This window comes from Suricata suricatta, chromosome 5, assembly GCF_006229205.1.
Source record: "Suricata suricatta isolate VVHF042 chromosome 5, meerkat_22Aug2017_6uvM2_HiC, whole genome shotgun sequence".
NCBI lineage: Eukaryota > Metazoa > Chordata > Mammalia > Carnivora > Herpestidae > Suricata > Suricata suricatta.
Genome location: NC_043704.1, coordinates 146,508,289 through 146,526,562, shown reverse-complemented (window position 1 = coordinate 146,526,562; position 18,274 = coordinate 146,508,289). Strand labels below are relative to the sequence as shown.

General features: G+C 41.9%; 1 protein-coding gene across 14 annotated transcripts in view; it reads left to right on the top strand.

The window, feature by feature from the left end:
* Positions 1–18,274, top strand: part of ARPP21 (cAMP regulated phosphoprotein 21) — a 152,991-nt gene that overhangs the window by 69,115 nt on the left and 65,602 nt on the right. For 6 of the 14 annotated variants that reach the window (XM_029940462.1, XM_029940465.1, XM_029940455.1 and 3 more), the window contains 4 exons: positions 3,440–3,477; positions 5,277–5,336; positions 9,192–9,424; positions 16,410–16,640. In XM_029940462.1, coding sequence (XP_029796322.1) covers positions 3,440–3,477; positions 5,277–5,336; positions 9,192–9,424; positions 16,410–16,640 — 562 coding nt within the window. The remainder of the gene's footprint in view (positions 1–3,439; positions 3,478–5,276; positions 5,337–9,191; positions 9,425–16,409; positions 16,641–18,274) is intronic. The other 8 variants (XM_029940463.1, XM_029940466.1, XM_029940458.1 and 5 more) reach the window with 4 other exon arrangements.

Sequence of the window (18,274 nt, the reverse complement as noted above, 5' to 3'; positions counted from 1 at the left end):
TCAGGAATCTGAGAGTCGCTGAGCCATCCAGTTCTGGCTCATGGTCTTTTGTGAGGTTACAGTCCAGCTGTCAGCTGGGGCTGTGGTCTTCTGAGGGACCCACGTGGTTATTGGCAGCACTCAGTTCCTGGCTGGCTCTACTGAGATCTCAGTCCCACTATGTGGCCCCCTCCAGAGGCTACTGAGTGTCTTTATGACATGGTAATGAACTTGCCCAGAGCAAGTGATCCAAGAAAGAAAAAGCCCAAAATGGAAGCCACAGTCTTTCATAACTAATCCTGGAACTGACATACCTTCTCTTCTGCTGTATTTGGTTGGACACACAGACCAAATGTGGTACCATGTGGGAGGTACTATAAACGTGAATGCCAAGAGGCAGGGATCACTGGGGACCACCATGTGTTAACAGATGTTACATAAACACAAGGACATAACGTGGCTATAGGAACTTTCTTGAATACATACGGTAATAGATCTTCCATACCACTTACCTAAAGACACTTTAGGGGGACCTAATGGATATAACTCCAGACTCCCGAGTGCCCATTACTACTCTCTAGATTGTTGAGGTACTCAAGGTAATCAACCAAATATAGTAAGTCAGCTAAAAACCAATGCAAAGAATCCAGCATTAGGAAACTAAGTTACAAACATAGCCTGTTTTTCTTCATAGTTTAAGAACTGAGGTAATAAAAGCGACTTCCCTTGTCAACCAATTATTATTTAAGTAGTGGAGTTATTCAAACAGGTTCGAATATTGACATATTTAGGTAGAGGGTTTTTTTCCTACTTGAAGTTACCATAGAGTTATAGAGAAATGCTTCCCAATACTTGCACTTCAGCAAAATTAATATTTATTTTAAAATTAGTAGTGTTCTTGTATAGTCTACAAAAGTACCTTGGTGTCTAAGGGCTGTGCGTGTGTGCGTGTGTATGTGTGTGTGGTCTTTTAATGTAGGTCCACAATCAAAACATACAGATCATTTGGGGATTTTCTAGAAACATAATTTCAAATATAGTTTGAGAATTAGCTTGAGATAGGGCACGTTTATTATTTGACAATGAAGCTGTTGGAAGTCAAGCCGCACCACAATTTAGTTCTCAAATCAAAACTAAGTGAATTTTTGTAGTCAGAAATATTTGAAATCTAACTCTTGTTTCCTTTGGCAAGAATTTCTGCTTATTTTGTAATGACTTTAATGCAAGGCTGCTGGCTTTGGCAAGGTTATGCTGATAAAAGCAATATTCTTGAGAAAGACATGTCTTGACCGGAGGATGCTTTCTGAAGATATTTATGTATAAGTGGTAATTCTGGGAGGGAGTCATCTCAGCATGAACTGGGATCCCTCTTCTGTGACAACCCACGAGAAGGCGTGTGTGCACCCAGATTGGGGTGGGGTGTGGGAGAGAATTCTGTAACCCATTAGGCAAAATCGTTTTCTCCTTAAAAATTAAAAAAGAGCCCTTTATATCTGAGAATGCATAGAAGTGACAGCTTTAAAAGCTGTGCTTAATTACTCTGACAATTTTATCTTTCTCTGCTATTTAAATGTGCAAGTCATTCACATAACTTTCTTTAAAAGTTTATTTTCATCAGCTACTGAATCACAGCCCCTAAACATGTCTGTCCTGTTTCTGCAAATGTGACAAAGGGATTATGTGGTAGATTTTTAGGACCTTTGCACAAACATTGGGAAATACTCCCGAGATACGTTTTTGGGAAAGTTATCTTTGACTTGCAGGTGCCTTATTTTTTTTTTAATTCAGAGTTAGGGCAGCTTAACTTCCCCCTAAATGCTAGTAGATTAATGAGTCTGAAAAGGTCAGTATGTCTTTGATCAACTCTTTCAAAGTAGAGTTTCAGTAATTCCAATACCAGGTATGAACCATATAAACCTAGTTGTCCTCCTTCCAACCACACGAGTTGAGTAGTCGCAAGGTGTTGAGTTCATAATGTGTCCCTGAGACAATTTGTTCCCTGACTTGACTCAAACCAGGAGTAAAACCAAACCAAAGAAGACGACAACAGAGGAATATTTCACTTCCTGTAAAGAGATCTTCATAGGAACACTGTCAGTGGTCCATAAAATGCACTTGTGTTTATTTATGCATATAAGGGTCAAGTTAAAAAGAAAGATTTTCTGTAAAGCATTTTTTTTAAATTGGCTTTTTTTTTTTTTTTGCTTTTTGTTAATTAAGATGTTGATAGTCAGGATGTATGTCAAATGCACAAAGGTTAAAAGAGAAGTGGTTTTAGAAATGCCCTCACTGAGATGCCCAGACCACTGAGGAAAACACAGTTTGCCCCAAACTAGCCCTTTGGTTCAGTGGAAGGAAATCACCTCTCCAACAAAATGTACAAAGACACCAATATCCTGTTTACCTCTGTGAGTAGCGGTTACATTAGCTGATCTTTGAATTTAAGAATTCAATATTGAAAGGTCCTTATGTACTTTAGTTCTATTTTCTCTTGAATTGGACCTTTTAAGCCTCGATTTATCCTTTCAGCAGGCCATTTAGAAAATCTGCACATATAATATGATGTATCTATTTCTGTTGAGCCACTCAGTACTTTGAGAGCAGTTTTGTGTGAATTCCTAAACGCAGCCACTGTGTTATAGGACCCCCACACCATGTTTTGTTTCGACTTCTCTTTTTCTGCTTGTTCAAATTGAGTTTGATCTGCCTTTCCCCAGCATGTAACGATAATAGAATTTTCTCTTCCCTGCGAGTGTACTAAACACAAGAGAGAAGGGAAGTGATGGCTGGGGAGACAGAAGCTAAGAAGAAAGTCATTTCTTTTTTTTTTTATTTTCTGTGTGAAAAGCAAAACAAAACGTTAGATGGGGCTTGGCATTTTTTGTTCGAATTAACTTCATTTTGTTCTCAACTGTCTTCTGCGTCCCCTCCCCCCGCCCCCCGCCTCACATGGATTCATGTCATCTCAATCTTGACAGTCCTGCAGTCTGGTTATTGTTCCCAGGTCACGCCTGCAGGATTGTGGGGCTCTGTGACTGCCCCGTTTTCAGGTTGGTCTTGCTAAGTGCACACTCTCTGCCTTGATCTGAGCCTGTCTTTTGGCTCTCGGTGGGGGCCGCGTGTCCGCAGCCCCAGAAGAAACCAGCAGTGCAGGATCCAGCGGCGACACGGTCCTCCGACACTTCCGTTCACGGCTCTCTCCTGACCTTGATGCCGATCGGGCTAAATGGATACGTAACCTGGAGATGCCCTGATGCAAAAGTACTTGGGTGCTGAATGAGAATGGTCTACACTTCTAACTCTAACCAATTTCTCCCTTTTATATTTCCCCCGTTTCCAAACATAGTACATACGATAATTCTTTTCCTCTTGGAGGGAAAAGTAGTTTTAAGATCAGGCGAGGAATTGGGGTCCCTCAGCATATCCAGGACGTCTGATACAATGCCTTTTTTTTTTCCAGTCAGTTTGCTCCCAGGAAAGCCTTTTTGTGGAAACCAGGTAAACGAAATTGAAATTTGCTTTTTCGTGTCATTAGAGGGAAAAAGTCTGTGATGTGTGTCCTGCATATTCATAGGTACATATCCATATATAAGTGTGCGCTTGAATATATGCATGAGTAAATGCATATACCTCTGTGCACCCACTTATATGCACACACATATGTGTTATTTAGCATGCCTAAACACTATTTAATTTGGGGAAATACTTCTCTGTGACTTCCAAACGCAAGTTTGCACATTTTCTTTATGTACAGTCTCAACTTGTGGTCCTTCCTGAGGGGGAATTTCTGCTGCCTTAACCAGGCATTGCAAAGCATGAATGAACTTGCAGTTTCATTGGCTTATGGACTAGGCTGCTAGCAGTATTTGTATGCTGGGTATTATTAGCCATTTTCTGTGCCCCATAATTCTGTACAGCTATGCAAATAATAATTGGGATAATACTGTTTTACGTTTCTCAGTCTACCTTGGGAATCTAGAGAAACTGATCTCGAGTTGCTAACTTGGGAGTTGGGGGGGGGGGTTGTGGTTGTGAGATGGGTAAGTTTGTATACAACTTACACAAAGTCCTGAGAGGGTGAGCTGAAGTTTTTCACATTTAACAAATACTTTTTAAGAATCGTTCTCAACTGGCATAGATATTCAAATGTTCCATTGACCTCACTGCAGCTTTTCAAGGGGAATTAAAGAATTCTCCCTTAGCTGTATTAATCACGTTTGAGGGACATCAGAATGGGCCAGTTGGAATGGAACTACAGTATCCCTTCAAAGAGTGGTGCTTAATTTTATTTCAGGTGTCAGCTTAATGGGTGCCCCTGTAAAAATGATTAAAATGGAGGCTGTTTGATTAAATTCCAGTACTTAGAGAAAATTTAAATCGGGCATTAGAGATCATGGGGGGGGAGCTATCTTTAATATTAGCAATTAGAAATCTTCAAGTAACTAACCCCCTCCATTGAAGAGCCTCTTCTAGAAGTATGGATGAAAGTAGAGAACATGTCTATCAAAGGTATTCAAAAACAACGGCAAAATTCATACATACTTAAGTAAAAATTCCGTATTTATAGTTAAATTAAGAATTTGTGGGTGCTAACATCTTAGGGATGATTCTGAAACATGCCAAAATTCTGTATCCTAACCAAAAGGATGAAGTGAGTGTTTATAATGCAGTTTAGTGGAAAACCTTATTCCCCAGTCGTCCAGCCAGTCATTTTCCATGCCTTATGCCCTAATTTTATATTCCCTTGAATTTTGTATAAAAAGAGTGCTAAAGTACTTATATGTCCCTTAGATTCAAACTGAATTGTAATAGTCAACATAGTAATTGGTCACATACATGCATCACATATGAACAATTTCTGACATTTCCAAAAAGCAAAAATCTAATTGAGCAGATTCCCTACAGAAGTAAATATATTTCTTGGATGCCTGTTTTTGGACTGTCAATATTTCAGTATGACCAAGAAAAAAAAGAGAATTTTAATATTTCCCCAAAAAAATTCACAACTTTTAATTACATGTGTAATATATCCATACCAATTTCTTTTATCTTCCTTTCCTCTTCCATTCCTTCTACTTCTTCTTCTTTTCCTCCTTATCTAGTATCAGCGCCCTAATCCCAGGATAGGAAAAAAATCATGCTATCATTAATTTGTTATTGCAGAATTCAATATCATGTGCATAAAACATAGTATATGGGGTTGATCTGAAAGCAGGTATGTTACGACCTAGCCAATCAGCATAGGGGATTTAGTGTCATTAGGTTTTATATCATACAACCATGTTTTTCATTTCCAGTAGGCTCTTGGAAGACAGTAACATATGCAATGAGACCTATAAGAAAAGACAGCTCTTTCGGTTGGTATGGTTTACTTTTTTAAAACTGTGTTTTCAGATTATGTGCCAGAATCAATGTTAAATATAAGTGTATTAGTGTAAAATCTCTGTTCATGAAATAAATATGTTTGGTTATATCTTTGTAAAGCTTGTTACAGAGCTGGTTCTAAAGCCATATTGGATAATGTGGGATATGGGACCAGGAAATTTTTGGTGTGTATATCAGCCTTTAGGGTTCATTCTCTGACTTTATGGTTTTGGTGGAAGTTTGGATTTTTTTTTTCTTTTTTTCCCCTCAAGAATTCACTTTGGCAGCACACTGATTTAACATGCCCAAGTCAACTTTGGTGAATTACACCAAGTTATAATTTCTCTAGTAGTTTGCAATGATCTAGACATGCCAGCTATGGGAAACCAAAGCAATGATAACTCCATTTAAGTAGTTGATTTTTAACCACTACACTCCATTGTAATATTTCTAACAATACTTTTTTTCCGGCACAGATTTTATTTCTAAAGAAGGTACAGGATTGCTTCCAGTTAGAATGAGTTACTTAGATCAAGGTCTGTGTAAGATAAGGGACTGGCATATATGTATTTATTACATATTACTTTATATGTAAAAAGCTGAGGGACTGTACCCATATTGTCACTACCCAATTAAATAGATCTCTAACATTCATTTTAGGTTAAAGGATACACAGTTCTATCAATGTACTCAACATGTAACATATATTTTTAGTATGTTACTGCTGTTGTGAATTTTAGGATTCATCTCTGTTGTAGGAAAGAGAAAACTTATTTGCTCATAAGCAAATGAAACCTCTTGCCCACTCAGAAGGGGGAAAAAAAAAAAAGACCAAGAAGAGTAAATGGGTTGTGCACTCAGAAAGTACCTTTTTGCACTAAATGTGACTTTAGGACCTCATCAGTAGAAAAATTAGATTAGGTTTTAGAAAACATTCCTTCAGTTTTCCAAGTTGAACTAGTCAAATGCCTTCCTTGTATTGATAGACTGTTTTCTTTCACACTTGTAGATTTAAAAAAATAATAATAACATTGCATTGCTTCTTTTAAAAACCCGAGAAGAGTGAGAATTTATCAGTACTCCTTTCCTCACACCATGATCTGGTTTGTTTAGACCCATATAAATGAAATGTGAGTTCTTGATCCCTATGGACCAATTGGTTTTACATAGCCCCAATCTGGTCCCCAGCCAGAGCTCCCAAATAGGAGTGCCCTAGCACCCAAGTCGCCAAGCACAGAAGCTCAGGATGAGGCATGAGCAAAAAGGCTTCCACACAACTTTGAGTAAAGCAACTCAAAGTATACATCATACGTGGTCTAAAAAATATCATGTTCGGATATGAAGGAAAATAAATGTCATTAGTTATATGAATCGACACAAAACAGAACTTAGAGTATGTGCTTTATGACCACTCTGGGATCAAATTCTTGTCACATACATGAAGGACAGCCCCTCTTGATGACCAGACATCTCATTTCCATTGTCTTCCTGGTTTCCAGTGGGAAGGGACAAAGAAGGAGGGACAGGAAGACACTTGTAGGTATGTTTTTCTATAATGTCTATGATTCTGTACCCAAATAGATGTGGGATTCAATTCTGGACCTCACCTTGCCAGTGCTAAGGTGAATGATCCATAAATAGACATGTGTAAATTCGGTGTCATAAATTAGAATTAGATATATTATTATGAATCTCGTTAATGCTAATTCTAAAGCAGCAACTTAAATTCCCTCTGTTGGGAATTTTGACAGATCCTGACTTGGGATGCTGATTTGAACTGATGGAGAGTAGAGGTGGACGAAGTTAAGGAAATCTTGGGTTCCATTATTGGCCGAGTCTAGAGGAGTTACTCAGTGCCAGAGTGAAGCCGGCAAAACTCCAGCAAACTCGTTTGCACCCAGGCGTAGTAGGTGCAAGCCTCAGCCACATGGCATTTCCTTCCGTGGAGGTGCGCCATGCGTGGGGGAGGGGCACGAAAGCGGAGTTAGTGATCATCACTTGCAGAGCTTCCTGCAGATGCATCCTCTGTGCTGCAGCTAAGGGCCACCCCGAATCCTTTCCTATAGCAAATATTCTAAATTAGCTAGAAATGGGATTATTGTCACAGCCCTGGTGCATTTACCATTCCTAAATAATGATTTTGCCAGGCATTGTCAAAGGCAGGTCAAATTAATCAGAATCAAATGCAAAAAATAAAAAGTTGATTTTGGAACTTGAAAACAGTCAGGAATAAAGCCCCACACCCTTGAAAAGGCTATTTTTTCTCCTCCCGTTTTCCTCCTCTGGCTTTCTTGAATTTCAAGGGAGTTTTAAGAATCAAGCCACCTGGCCATTGGGTGGGCTATACTTTCTCCTGGAAGTCTTGTCTTTTTGCAGGTCATCTTTCTAAAAGCAGAAATCCCTGAGGTACTAACAGAATCTAAGAAAACACTGATGGAGGACAGGAGGGCACTGAGTGCATTTTTGTGTGTTTTGCCCTCCCCTCACTTATGCAAAGTTCCAATCACAGAGAAGCCATTTCATTTTTCCTATTTCTTGGATCTGTTGACCTTCTTCAGTTCTTATAAAACAAAAGAAAAGTTTAGTAAGTAAAGTTGACAGAACACCTAAAATTTCTATGTACCTTTCTGCAGTTGGGTTGGAGAGAGTTTCAATCAGGTGTGCTCACTCCGAACCTCTCCATGGTCTACTGTTGTCTTTAAAAGAGGACTTAGTCACAAAGCTAGAGACCACATCTGTGGACTGAGATCAAGACTTGGGCATGCCACATTGCTTAGGGATTGCTTAGGGATAATGAAACTAGGGGTTGTATCTATTGCCCATATTATGCTCCCTTTACTTATAATCCATGAGAATCTTAGAGTATTGTAATCATGTATTATTTCTAACTGCGGGAAAAGCTTTGAAAATACTAAGTTACCATTTAAGCAGATTGCAAACCAATGAAAATGCAAATTTCATCAACTCTCTCTATAAAACACATGTAATTTTGTATCTTAGAGATCTTATGGAGATTTCAAAATTCACTTCTGGGTATTGGAGCTCTTTCCATACATTCACTCTTTTTCAATTTGAATTTTGAATGAACGTGTTCTTTCACCAATGGGGTTTTTCTGTTATTTCCATCGATCCCCTGGCACATTTCATGTCCGCGGAGTGTTTACACCCGTGTTGTTATTCTCACAAGTTTTTCCATGTGAAAGAGATTAAAAGGTTCTTTCCTCTGCCCATGAAGGTTAAACTTACCAGGCAAAATTCACACCCTCAGTGAACAGAGGCATTTCTGTCATTTCTGTGCTGTCGGTCAAAGCCTTAACAAGTTCATGTTGACATTTCATAAAGTTAGAAAATAATAAATGGGTTTACTGGCTCTGGGTGCATTTCCCATTGGCCCAATTATTTCATGCAAAAGGGACACTCAAAACTTGCCTTCAGTGGGAGTTGCTTTCAGAATCATTCAAGATCATGGTTGTTCCCCAACACTGATTCATTGGTGACTTGAGTCAGGAGAATGTCTCCTTCTCTCCTCTCCACAAGAGAAGTCAACAGCTATATTTCATACCATGTTTTTTTCTAGCTGTTTCTCCTTCACTGGCAGAGGGATGATGTGACATTTCTAGGTTCGATTTTTCTGTTTTCAAACATGCATATTATGTGTGATAAATGTTATCTGTCTGCACATCGACGAGGTGTTTGTGGCACTGTTTGTGAGGCTACAGGGTTCATGGAGAGGGTTGTAAGAAGGGTCTGGTGTTGACCACTCTTCCAAGAAAGTTCCCGCCCTACGTCTGTCTGGCTCGTGGAAGGTAACACTGTCCCTGTGCGTCTTTCTGATGGCTGTGCTCCAGAGGCAACAGAGACAGCTCGGGAAGGACGTCTGGGAGTCGGCAGAGCAGCTCTGAGAATGAGCTCAAGTGGTCGGACCACCAGAGGGCCTGGAGCAGCACAGACTCGGAGAGCTCCAACCGCAATCTCAAGCCCGCCATGACCAAGACGGCAAGTTTTGGGGGCATCACGGTGCTGACCAGGGGTGACAGCACATCCAGTACCAGGAGTACCGGGAAGTTGTCCAAAGCAGGTAGTTAGTACTGAATGGGTTTATGTCCTGTGGTATTTTCTAGATTCTACCCAACCCATGCAGCCATTATTCCCTCTGGCTTCCAGTTCAGTCATGGCGATGGTATTAATTGCTGGGATATCTGAGAAGTTGGAAGGTGCAATCAAAATACTAGTACTGTCTCTAGCGAGCTATGTGCCAAGGTCAAGTCATTAACCTCTCTAATCTTTGGTTTCCTTATCTGTTGTCAACCTAAAAGTGCCAGGAAGCAGTAAATGAGCGAGAGCATTTATTTGGGGTCAAAGAATTGCAATCTATGTACAGAGATATGGGTAGCAATCCAAATAGTGTTGTACTTGGGAGCAAAAGTCAGGGGTTTTAAAAGCAAAGAGGGAACACTTGGATCTGTTGTTTACAAAGAATTTTTTATTGGTGTTGGCGGCAGAACACTGACCTTGATTGAACAGAATTGGTTTCAAGGGCTGAGCAGTCTCTTACTGTAGCGGGTTGCAGGTATTGGGGCAAGTCCTTGATGTGTTTGCAGTATGGCCCAGTTCAAAAGTTCATGGTTCTATAGGTGCAGATGTGAATAACACCCATCTCCTTAATGGCCTCCTGGCTCCATTTTGAAACCTCTTGACATAAGTGACCCCATGTCATTTCACCTTTCACACTATGAAATACAAGTTATGATAGACTATTACTGTAACCCCCCTCAGCAAACTATTGTAAGTTTAAATCCCATTATTTATATAAAAATGGTTCCCAAGGCACCTCTATGTGAAGACTAGTAAGCTATTTTTTTTTAATTTGATGCTACAGATCAGTTTCTTAAACCACATTGTAAGATAATTAGAATATATTCGGATAGTTTTGGTTCCTGCTTTGGCATGCTGGTAAGGTGATGGTGAGCAAGTTATGTGACGTGTTTGTGTCTCAGTTTCTTCATCCGAGACATGGGAACCATTGTAGTACCTTGCAATAGCAAGCTTATAGCAAAGACTAAAAGAGTAAATATATGCATAACAATTAGAATAATACCTGGCGAGTTCTATGCCTGCAACAAACACCATTTCATGTTTGTTTTTATTATTGCCACTTAATGCTTCCGTTCCTGTTTTGCCAATGACAGTGAGACTCAGAGAGGCTTAGAGCTCCAAGTAGTCAGGTGCAGACATCTCTCTCTCTCTCTTTTCCTGTTTTTTCTTCTTCTTTTTTAAATTTTTTTAAATGTAAACATTAAACATTTTTGAGAGAGGGAGAGACAGAGACAGACCATGAGTTGGGGGGGAGCAGAAAGTGAGAGAGACGCAGAATCCAAAGCAGGCTCCAGGCTCTGAGCTGTCAGTGCAGAACCCAACGCGGGGCTCGAACCCACGAACTGTGAGGTCATGACCTGAGCTGAAGTTGACACTCAGTCGACTGAGCCACACGGATACCCCAGTTTTTTTTCTTCTAAGTGAATAGTGATCTCTTGAGATAGGTGCATGGAGAGACTTTGGGAGGTGGGGAATAATCAGAACCATTACCTGGAAACAACTTTTAAAGTGATGGGAGCATTAATCCCACAGGGTTCATAGGAGTCCAAAAAATACCCACCATAGTCTGCCATTCCCAGCTCCTCTGTCCCCCAAGAATCCCTCGCCACAGTTTTCAAATTATTTCCAAATGTTCTCAATCAAAATATCTCTTAGAATCCCAGGAAGCTGACAGACAACCATTTAGTAGTTTTCCATGAACTTCAGTGTGTGGTTCTAGTAGGTAATATTTCCACTCAGTTTTGGTTTTGTCTCCGAAGGTTTGGAGCCAGGGTGGGGGTTGAGAGCTGTGATTCAGTGACATGCCCTGGGTGTCAGGACATACTGGGGGTGCCTTCACAGACCTGGGGTGGCAGTGCAGGGGTGGGGTGATGAAGAACCAACACCAACCAGCAATTAGACATGTGTTGTCCTAACTGAATGCTTTCCTAACTGAGCTCCACACTCACGCTAGGGGGCGCTCCTTGTGAAATCTAGGCTCATTATGCTAATTGCTTAACATAATTATGTTGTTGAAAATGCTCCTAAGAAATTATCTCGTGTTTTCCTACCCAGGCAGAAAATTAATAGCGTTTAGTGACAGCCGCTACCATATATGTATATTTATCTTGTGCTCCTTGGAAAAATTCAGGTGGGCTCCTACTGCCTTCTGTCTTCTGTCATATCACCAGTTGGTGAATTCTTGATTTCTCACTCTAATTAATTGCTCTTATATCCCACTGTTGCAGCAACTGAAGTCAAGAAAACCCACTGTGGTGCACTTGAGCTCTTGCACGCTAAGAAAGGTTAAATAGTTTTAAATCTCCTCAAATTGCAGAAACCAAGGACCTTAAACGGTGCACTTAAAAATTCCAGCACACCAAAAGAGCTCTTAAGATTTTTAAATTAATCCTTCTCCATGCACCAACCACCCTCCCCCAATCACTTCCAAAGAAAAGCTCTTTGGAAACATTTAAAACACTTCTAGAATGCTAAAATGCCATGTTCTTTGAAGAATGATTAGAAATTGTAAGTGCTTCAGACATTTTTTTTCCCTTTTAATCTAAGTGTCTCCTTTTGAAAGCTTGTCAAGGTGCGAAATAGAAGGCAAAAAAAAAAAAAAAGAATTAAAAGCGATCAAGATAGAATGTCAAAACAAACTTACAATTTCCCAAGATGGTTTTATGAAGCAAAGCTGTCAGTTTTGCTGTCACAGATCTTCGGAACAGCATAAGTTTTCCATTTTTTGCCTCATTATTCACTGTGGAATTGCAAACTTTTTTTGACCTTTCAGAAACCAAGCCTGGAGTTATGACATTTAAGTTACTCTTCTCCTCCTCTAATTACATAGGTTGGAGCTTTAAATAGATAATAATGAGACTTTCTCCAGGTGGGAACATGTTTTCCTGCATTTTGGAAAGAGCTTATTGCTGAAGTCTGAACGCATTAAAAAGCACATGCTCTGAAGTCCTGGACTTTCCTTCCTTTAATGTGTCCCCGACCCTGAGCGGGGTGGTCACCTACCAGAGGTCCAGCACACAGCTCTGGAGGTCGATGATGTCATTGGGTCCTTGCATCCTCCTTGCAGAGAGGACGGGACGATGCTCATATACTAAGCTGAGCTGCTTCTTGGTGGTCGCCATGGAGTTGGAAATCACTGGGATGTCTATTTCTTTCCACCCGGGCCAAGCGACAGACACTTCCTAACCGTCTTCCTCTCTCGATCTCCAGAGCAGGGGTTCTCAACTTCAGCTGCACTGGAATCCCCTGGAGGATTTGTGAAGGCACAGATTACGTGTTTTCAAACCAGGCTTTGAGAACACCTGATCCGGAGAAACAAGATAGCCTCCCGTTTTGTTTTAGTAATTTTACATGGCGTGCCATTTGTTTTCTGGATGCCAGGGTTCCAGAGTGCTTTTAGAGCCAACCTAAGACACCTCCTCTTTCTACCCCTTCTCCTTCTGGATGTTTATTTTCGTTATGACCCTAGTGCATCCACGATGCCCTCTTTCTCCTTGTAATCTCAGAAGCTTTAGGTCACTCTACTGAATTCTAATGCCTGAATCTGGAAACATTTTCTTGAATTATTATTTTAGGGAAAAATACTTATGTCTCAGGGTCCTTATAAAAAGAATTGTATCGGACAAGATAAAGAGGCAGAGAATGTTCTATTCATAACTATTTCTGTAGGGGTCAAGACTACAGGGAAAAGGAAGAAAGACTGAAATTAACCCTGCACCAACCAGTTGCAGGGGAATTGTTAATTTCTTAAAGTTTATTTATTTATTTCAAGGGAAAGCATGAGTGGTGGAGGGGCAGAGAGAGAGGGAGAGAATCTCAAGCCAGCCTTTTCGCTGTTAGTGAAGAGCCTGACATGGGGCTCAATCCCATAAACCATGAGATCATGACCTGAGCTAATATTGAGACAAATGCTTAACCAATGGAGCCACCCAGGCACCCCAGTGTTTTGTTGTTCTTTTTTTTAAGAAGGCTTCATGCCCAGCACTGAGCCCAACATGGGGCTTGAACTCATGCTTCTGAGCTCAAGACCTGAGCTAAGATCAAGAGTTAGATGCCTAACCAACTGAGCCACCCAGGGGCCCCTGCCGGGGGTTTTAAGTGCTGGAGGAAGCCCCTAGATGAGCACCAGGGTTGGTGAATTTGACTAAGCTATCTTGGCTAATTGGTGCTTATCAAAGTCAGTCTTCTTTCTACCCTCCCAGTAACTGACAGACAAGGGCACCTCTTCTCTTGATTATTACATTTCTAAGGGATGGCTCCCAAATCCTCAAGAAAGTCATGCCTGGGTTGTAACACTAGTAAGAGGCTCGTGGAAGAGTTACACCTAAAAGGGGCAGACACTAATAAAGAAGAGGTAGAGGGACTCACCTCTGGAATAAACCAGTTTCAAGTCTGGTCAAGCAACGGGGAACGTTGAGACCATCATCTTCACGGACACTCGCCATTTAGCCTAGTGGCTTAGGTTTTCCAAAAGAGGATATTGAGGTCCAAAGAAGTAGTCAGTTCACGAAGAAAACACAGCGAGTCTGTGGCAGAACTGGAACTGAACCTCAGGACGCTTCATGGGCAGCAAGTGCTCCCTTATGTCAAGGGAGTCTGCCACTCAGTTTTCCATTTTGTTTGGCCTCCTAATCTTTCATACAGTCTCCCCTCACCCCATTTTCTTCTTTTTTGTTCTCTCTCTCTTTTTAAAGTTTATTTATTTTGAGAGAGAGGAAGAAAGAACACAAGCGGGAGAGGGGTACAGAGAGAAAATCCCAAGCAGGCTACATGCTGTCAGCATGGAGCCCGACTTGGGGCTCAAACCCATGAGCTGTGAGATCATGACCAGGGCTGAAACCAAGAGTTGGATGCTTAACCAACCTAGCCACCCAGGTGCCCCTCCTGTCTCCCTCTTGAGCCTTCACTAGAGTCCTCCATGAGTCCCCCTGATGTCTTGATATCTTCTGCCAGCTGCCTCGTGGGGTCCAGCTTCAACTTCTGAGCATCTCATTATGAGCCACACTGACTTTCTGTGCAGTGTCTCCTAGTTCTTGGCCCAGGCCCGGTCACGGCCCTGGCCCCACCTGCATGGGGCGACCCCAGGCATGGGATGTGCTCCACAGAACCACACTGCCAGGGTTTAAACCCAGATTCTGCCACACAAGCAGTAAGCTTGGGAAATTGACTTAACCTCTCTGAGGATCGGTGCTCATTTTCAAAATGAGGTCACTGTGAAAACGAGATTGATAATGCACACAGAGTGATGAGCACAGTGTGTCACATAGACCCACTGGTTAAATATTTGCACTGTTATCATTTCAGTCCTTGAGCAAAGGAGACTGGACACACTTAAACTCTCAGCACGCCAAGTAGTAAAGTTCTCAAATATCAATTTCATTTTTTAACAAATCTTTGGACGCTCCTAATCCCATGCCTTTTATCACCATGGCTAGCACGCATTCCAGGTCAAGAACTTCAGGAATGCTAACTACGTGTAGAACATAGACGGATGTTCACGGGCTCTTCAGAGCTGGGTGTCAGGCAGCAGAAAGGCTAGGTACGAACCCTGGCTGCATGGTGGTTGCTGAACCAACCCCCTTAAGGAGGGGTCACGGCCTCCATCGTTGCAAGTGTTGAGAGTTAAAGCTAAATTGCTTTCCTTTCTGGCCTGTGGATTCAAATTCCTCACATTGTCTGTGCATCGTCTTCTAATGGTTCCTGATGAAGGCACTGCTTTTCTCCAGCTGGCTGAAGGGCAAGATATGGCACACTGCTGTTTCCAGGTGTCCGCACATACTAAGTGCTCAATAAACATCACGGTCCTCCTTCTTGACAAGTATGTCTTCCTTCTCTAAACTCTCTCCGATGGCCCCTCTTCTCTGCAATGACATGCTGTACTCCTAGCACTTGTTTTCTCCAGTTTAATTCTAGGGCACATTTTAGCACGTTGAAAACAGCATTAGCTCTTCCCTAATATGTTCCCTTTAATGGCACAGAAGAGTGCATATTAATGATATCCATCATAGTTGTGGGCTAATAATTTCTAATTTTTCTTGTATGATGTTCTCGCAACCTATGATATCATCCAAATCATCTGTTAGGATTCACTGATATAGAAATGTTGCTTGGTGCGTTTTCTCTTCGATGCTCTGGTGCCCAGAGCAGCCATGGTCAAGGGTGCCAGGGATGCTCAGCTCTGGTCATGGTGAAGGGTAGGTAGTGCCCGATGGACGTGGGGATGCAGCCGATGTTTCTTTGTTCACAGTGCAGGGAGAGGGAGATAGCTGGGTTAGATTCCACCTTGGAAGCCGGTTGCACAAATGTGCCCATGATTTCACTCCTCTGTGTCCTTGGAAGGGGGATCCAGCGCTCTCATGACGGCTGCCTCTTGGGCATATTAGTAAGAGTTCTGTGAATATGTGAAATATGCATCTTCAGCACCCTCGGTTGGCATGATCCAGTTCTTCTGCTCACATCTGAAGGGAAAAGATGATTTCTAGCCATGCCCTTTCAAAATGCAGCTTTTTGGGTGTGTTGGAGAGCCAGTACCTTCGAGCCATGCCCAGGATCAGCACATCCTAGGTCTCCTTCTTAGATTTGCAGTCTCTTTAACATCCCACCTGGCATTTTGTTCTCCTAACCCCAGTAGGACATCCCTCTGGCTTTAATTACTCAGGGTGATGAGTGTTGCCAGGCACCGAGTGGCCAGCTTTAGGGTACTATTTACCAGTGTGCCACCCAGGGGCATGGGAGAGGCTGGACGAGAGTGCTCATTCGCCAATTCTCTTTTCCTAAGCAATGGCCACATCTATAGCACACGTAGCAAATATCTCAATAAAATGTGAGCCCCAAATATTGGAGGCACATCTCTGTCGCTCTGGTCCTGCGACAGTCACCTGGCGTTCTTTAAGGATGGATTGTGTAAACTAAACATCTAGAGTCTGAGCTCTCTGTGTTGGATGGTTTCCTGATCCGTTTCTCTGCGGCAGGTTCTGAGTCTAACAGCAGCACAGGCTCCTCGGGGTCGCTGCCCCGCACCCACGCACCTCTGCAGAGCGCACCCCTCGCCCCAGCCGTGTCCGCCGGCTCTCCTGGCTGTGTGGCCTATCCGGAGAACGGAGCGGGGGGCCAGGCCGCCCCCAGCACGAGCTACATCCTCCTTCCACTCGAGGCCGCGACAGGCATCCCACCCGGAAGCATCCTGCTCAACCCGCACACAGGTTAGTTCCTCACCTCTGTGGTGGCCGGACGCGAGATCAGAGTTCTGTTCTTGGGTTTGAGCCTACAAATTAGTCAGCGAGTTTTCTGAACGTTCCTGAGCAGAAGAGCTAGGTGCACGAACCCCTGTGTAGGGTCTTGATTTAGGAAGAGCCGCTATATAGATGGCATTTCTCTATATATATTACTACCAATATGTTGATGTAGTTATAAATCTAGATTCTTCCCATAAATAGCCACTTTTCTGTCTGTCCTCTTGCCTTGACCATGGTGTGTTTCACGCATTCCCGGGAGCTAAGATCAGAAACCATTAAGTGATGATCTGGGAAATACTAATTAAAATATTGTGTTTTGCAGACTACATCCTGGGTTAGCCTGTTTATTATGTCAAAAGTGTTTTTGCATCCAAGATATTTTACGAGCTTGAGAGATCAGTTGGGACACGTAGCAGATTGTTACCTATAGAAGTTACTTTCTGGCCTTATAACATCACCCATTTCCAGCTGAGGAATAATGAGTAGCAGATAGGACATAGGGAGAAAAGTTTTATGTATTTTAGGACTAGACTGGTTTTGGTGAGGTTTGGAAAATTGTTAACTTTACGAGTATGTTTCTTCCAATGACAAATGGTTTTTTTTTTAATTTCTTTAGTGGTCTTAACCACTTAACTTCCACATTGATTCCAGATCACTGAGCAAATAGACTCATAAACATCCACCCTCATGCAGGAAACTTCTCAACCAGCGGCAATTATGACCACGCCTCCAAGGCCATTTGGCGATATCCACAGATATTCTAATGATCTTGGCCAATGGAGGAGGGGGCCACTACTGGCATCTAAGAAAGTAGAGGCCAGAGGGTCTGCTCAGCATTTTACAGTGCATGGGGCGGCCCCCTCTAGCAGAAGATGGTCCAGCCTAAAATGTCAGTAGCATCCCTGGTGGGGAAGGCTTACACATTGGCTAGTCGGCTCCTTAGAAGCCTTTATAAGTAATTGGGGAAATGTTGAATCATCTCAAAGTGTGTCTGAGGTTTGGTTTTGATGGTTCCAGTGGGAGTCCTGGATTCACTAAACTTGAAAATGCAGAAGTGAATGAGAACCTCATAAAACTGATCTGACTCCATCTTCTCACATATATAACACTACTAAGAATTAGGAAACTCAAAGAAACATGAGAATGATAGTAAAATAGTTACTTGAATAATTGTCCCATTTTCCTGAAAACATATGGCACGTTCTCAAGGCACGGAGTTTGACTGAGACATTTTGAAAATACCATAAGCTAGAGGGAAAAGCAGGCATAATGGTTTTATTGAAAACTATTTGAAAGCCTTCAGAATAGATACTTCTAAGGAGAATATTAGATTGCTTTTGTTTTATTTGGATCATTGTAAGCACTAAAAAGAAATTAAAAGAAAACCAGGATTATATTCATTACTCTGGGCACTGACTCAGTATGGTCTGACTCCGTCGGCTTACATCCCTTCACTTTTAATTGAGACAGAGGGCTTGCAGACAAGAACACACAGAAACATTCGTTTTGAGTCATTTGTTTTAAGAAAATTGCTGTGCTTCAAAAAAGCTCAACAGAATATTTTTTAGGGTGTGATGGAGAAATATTACTGGTAATGATAT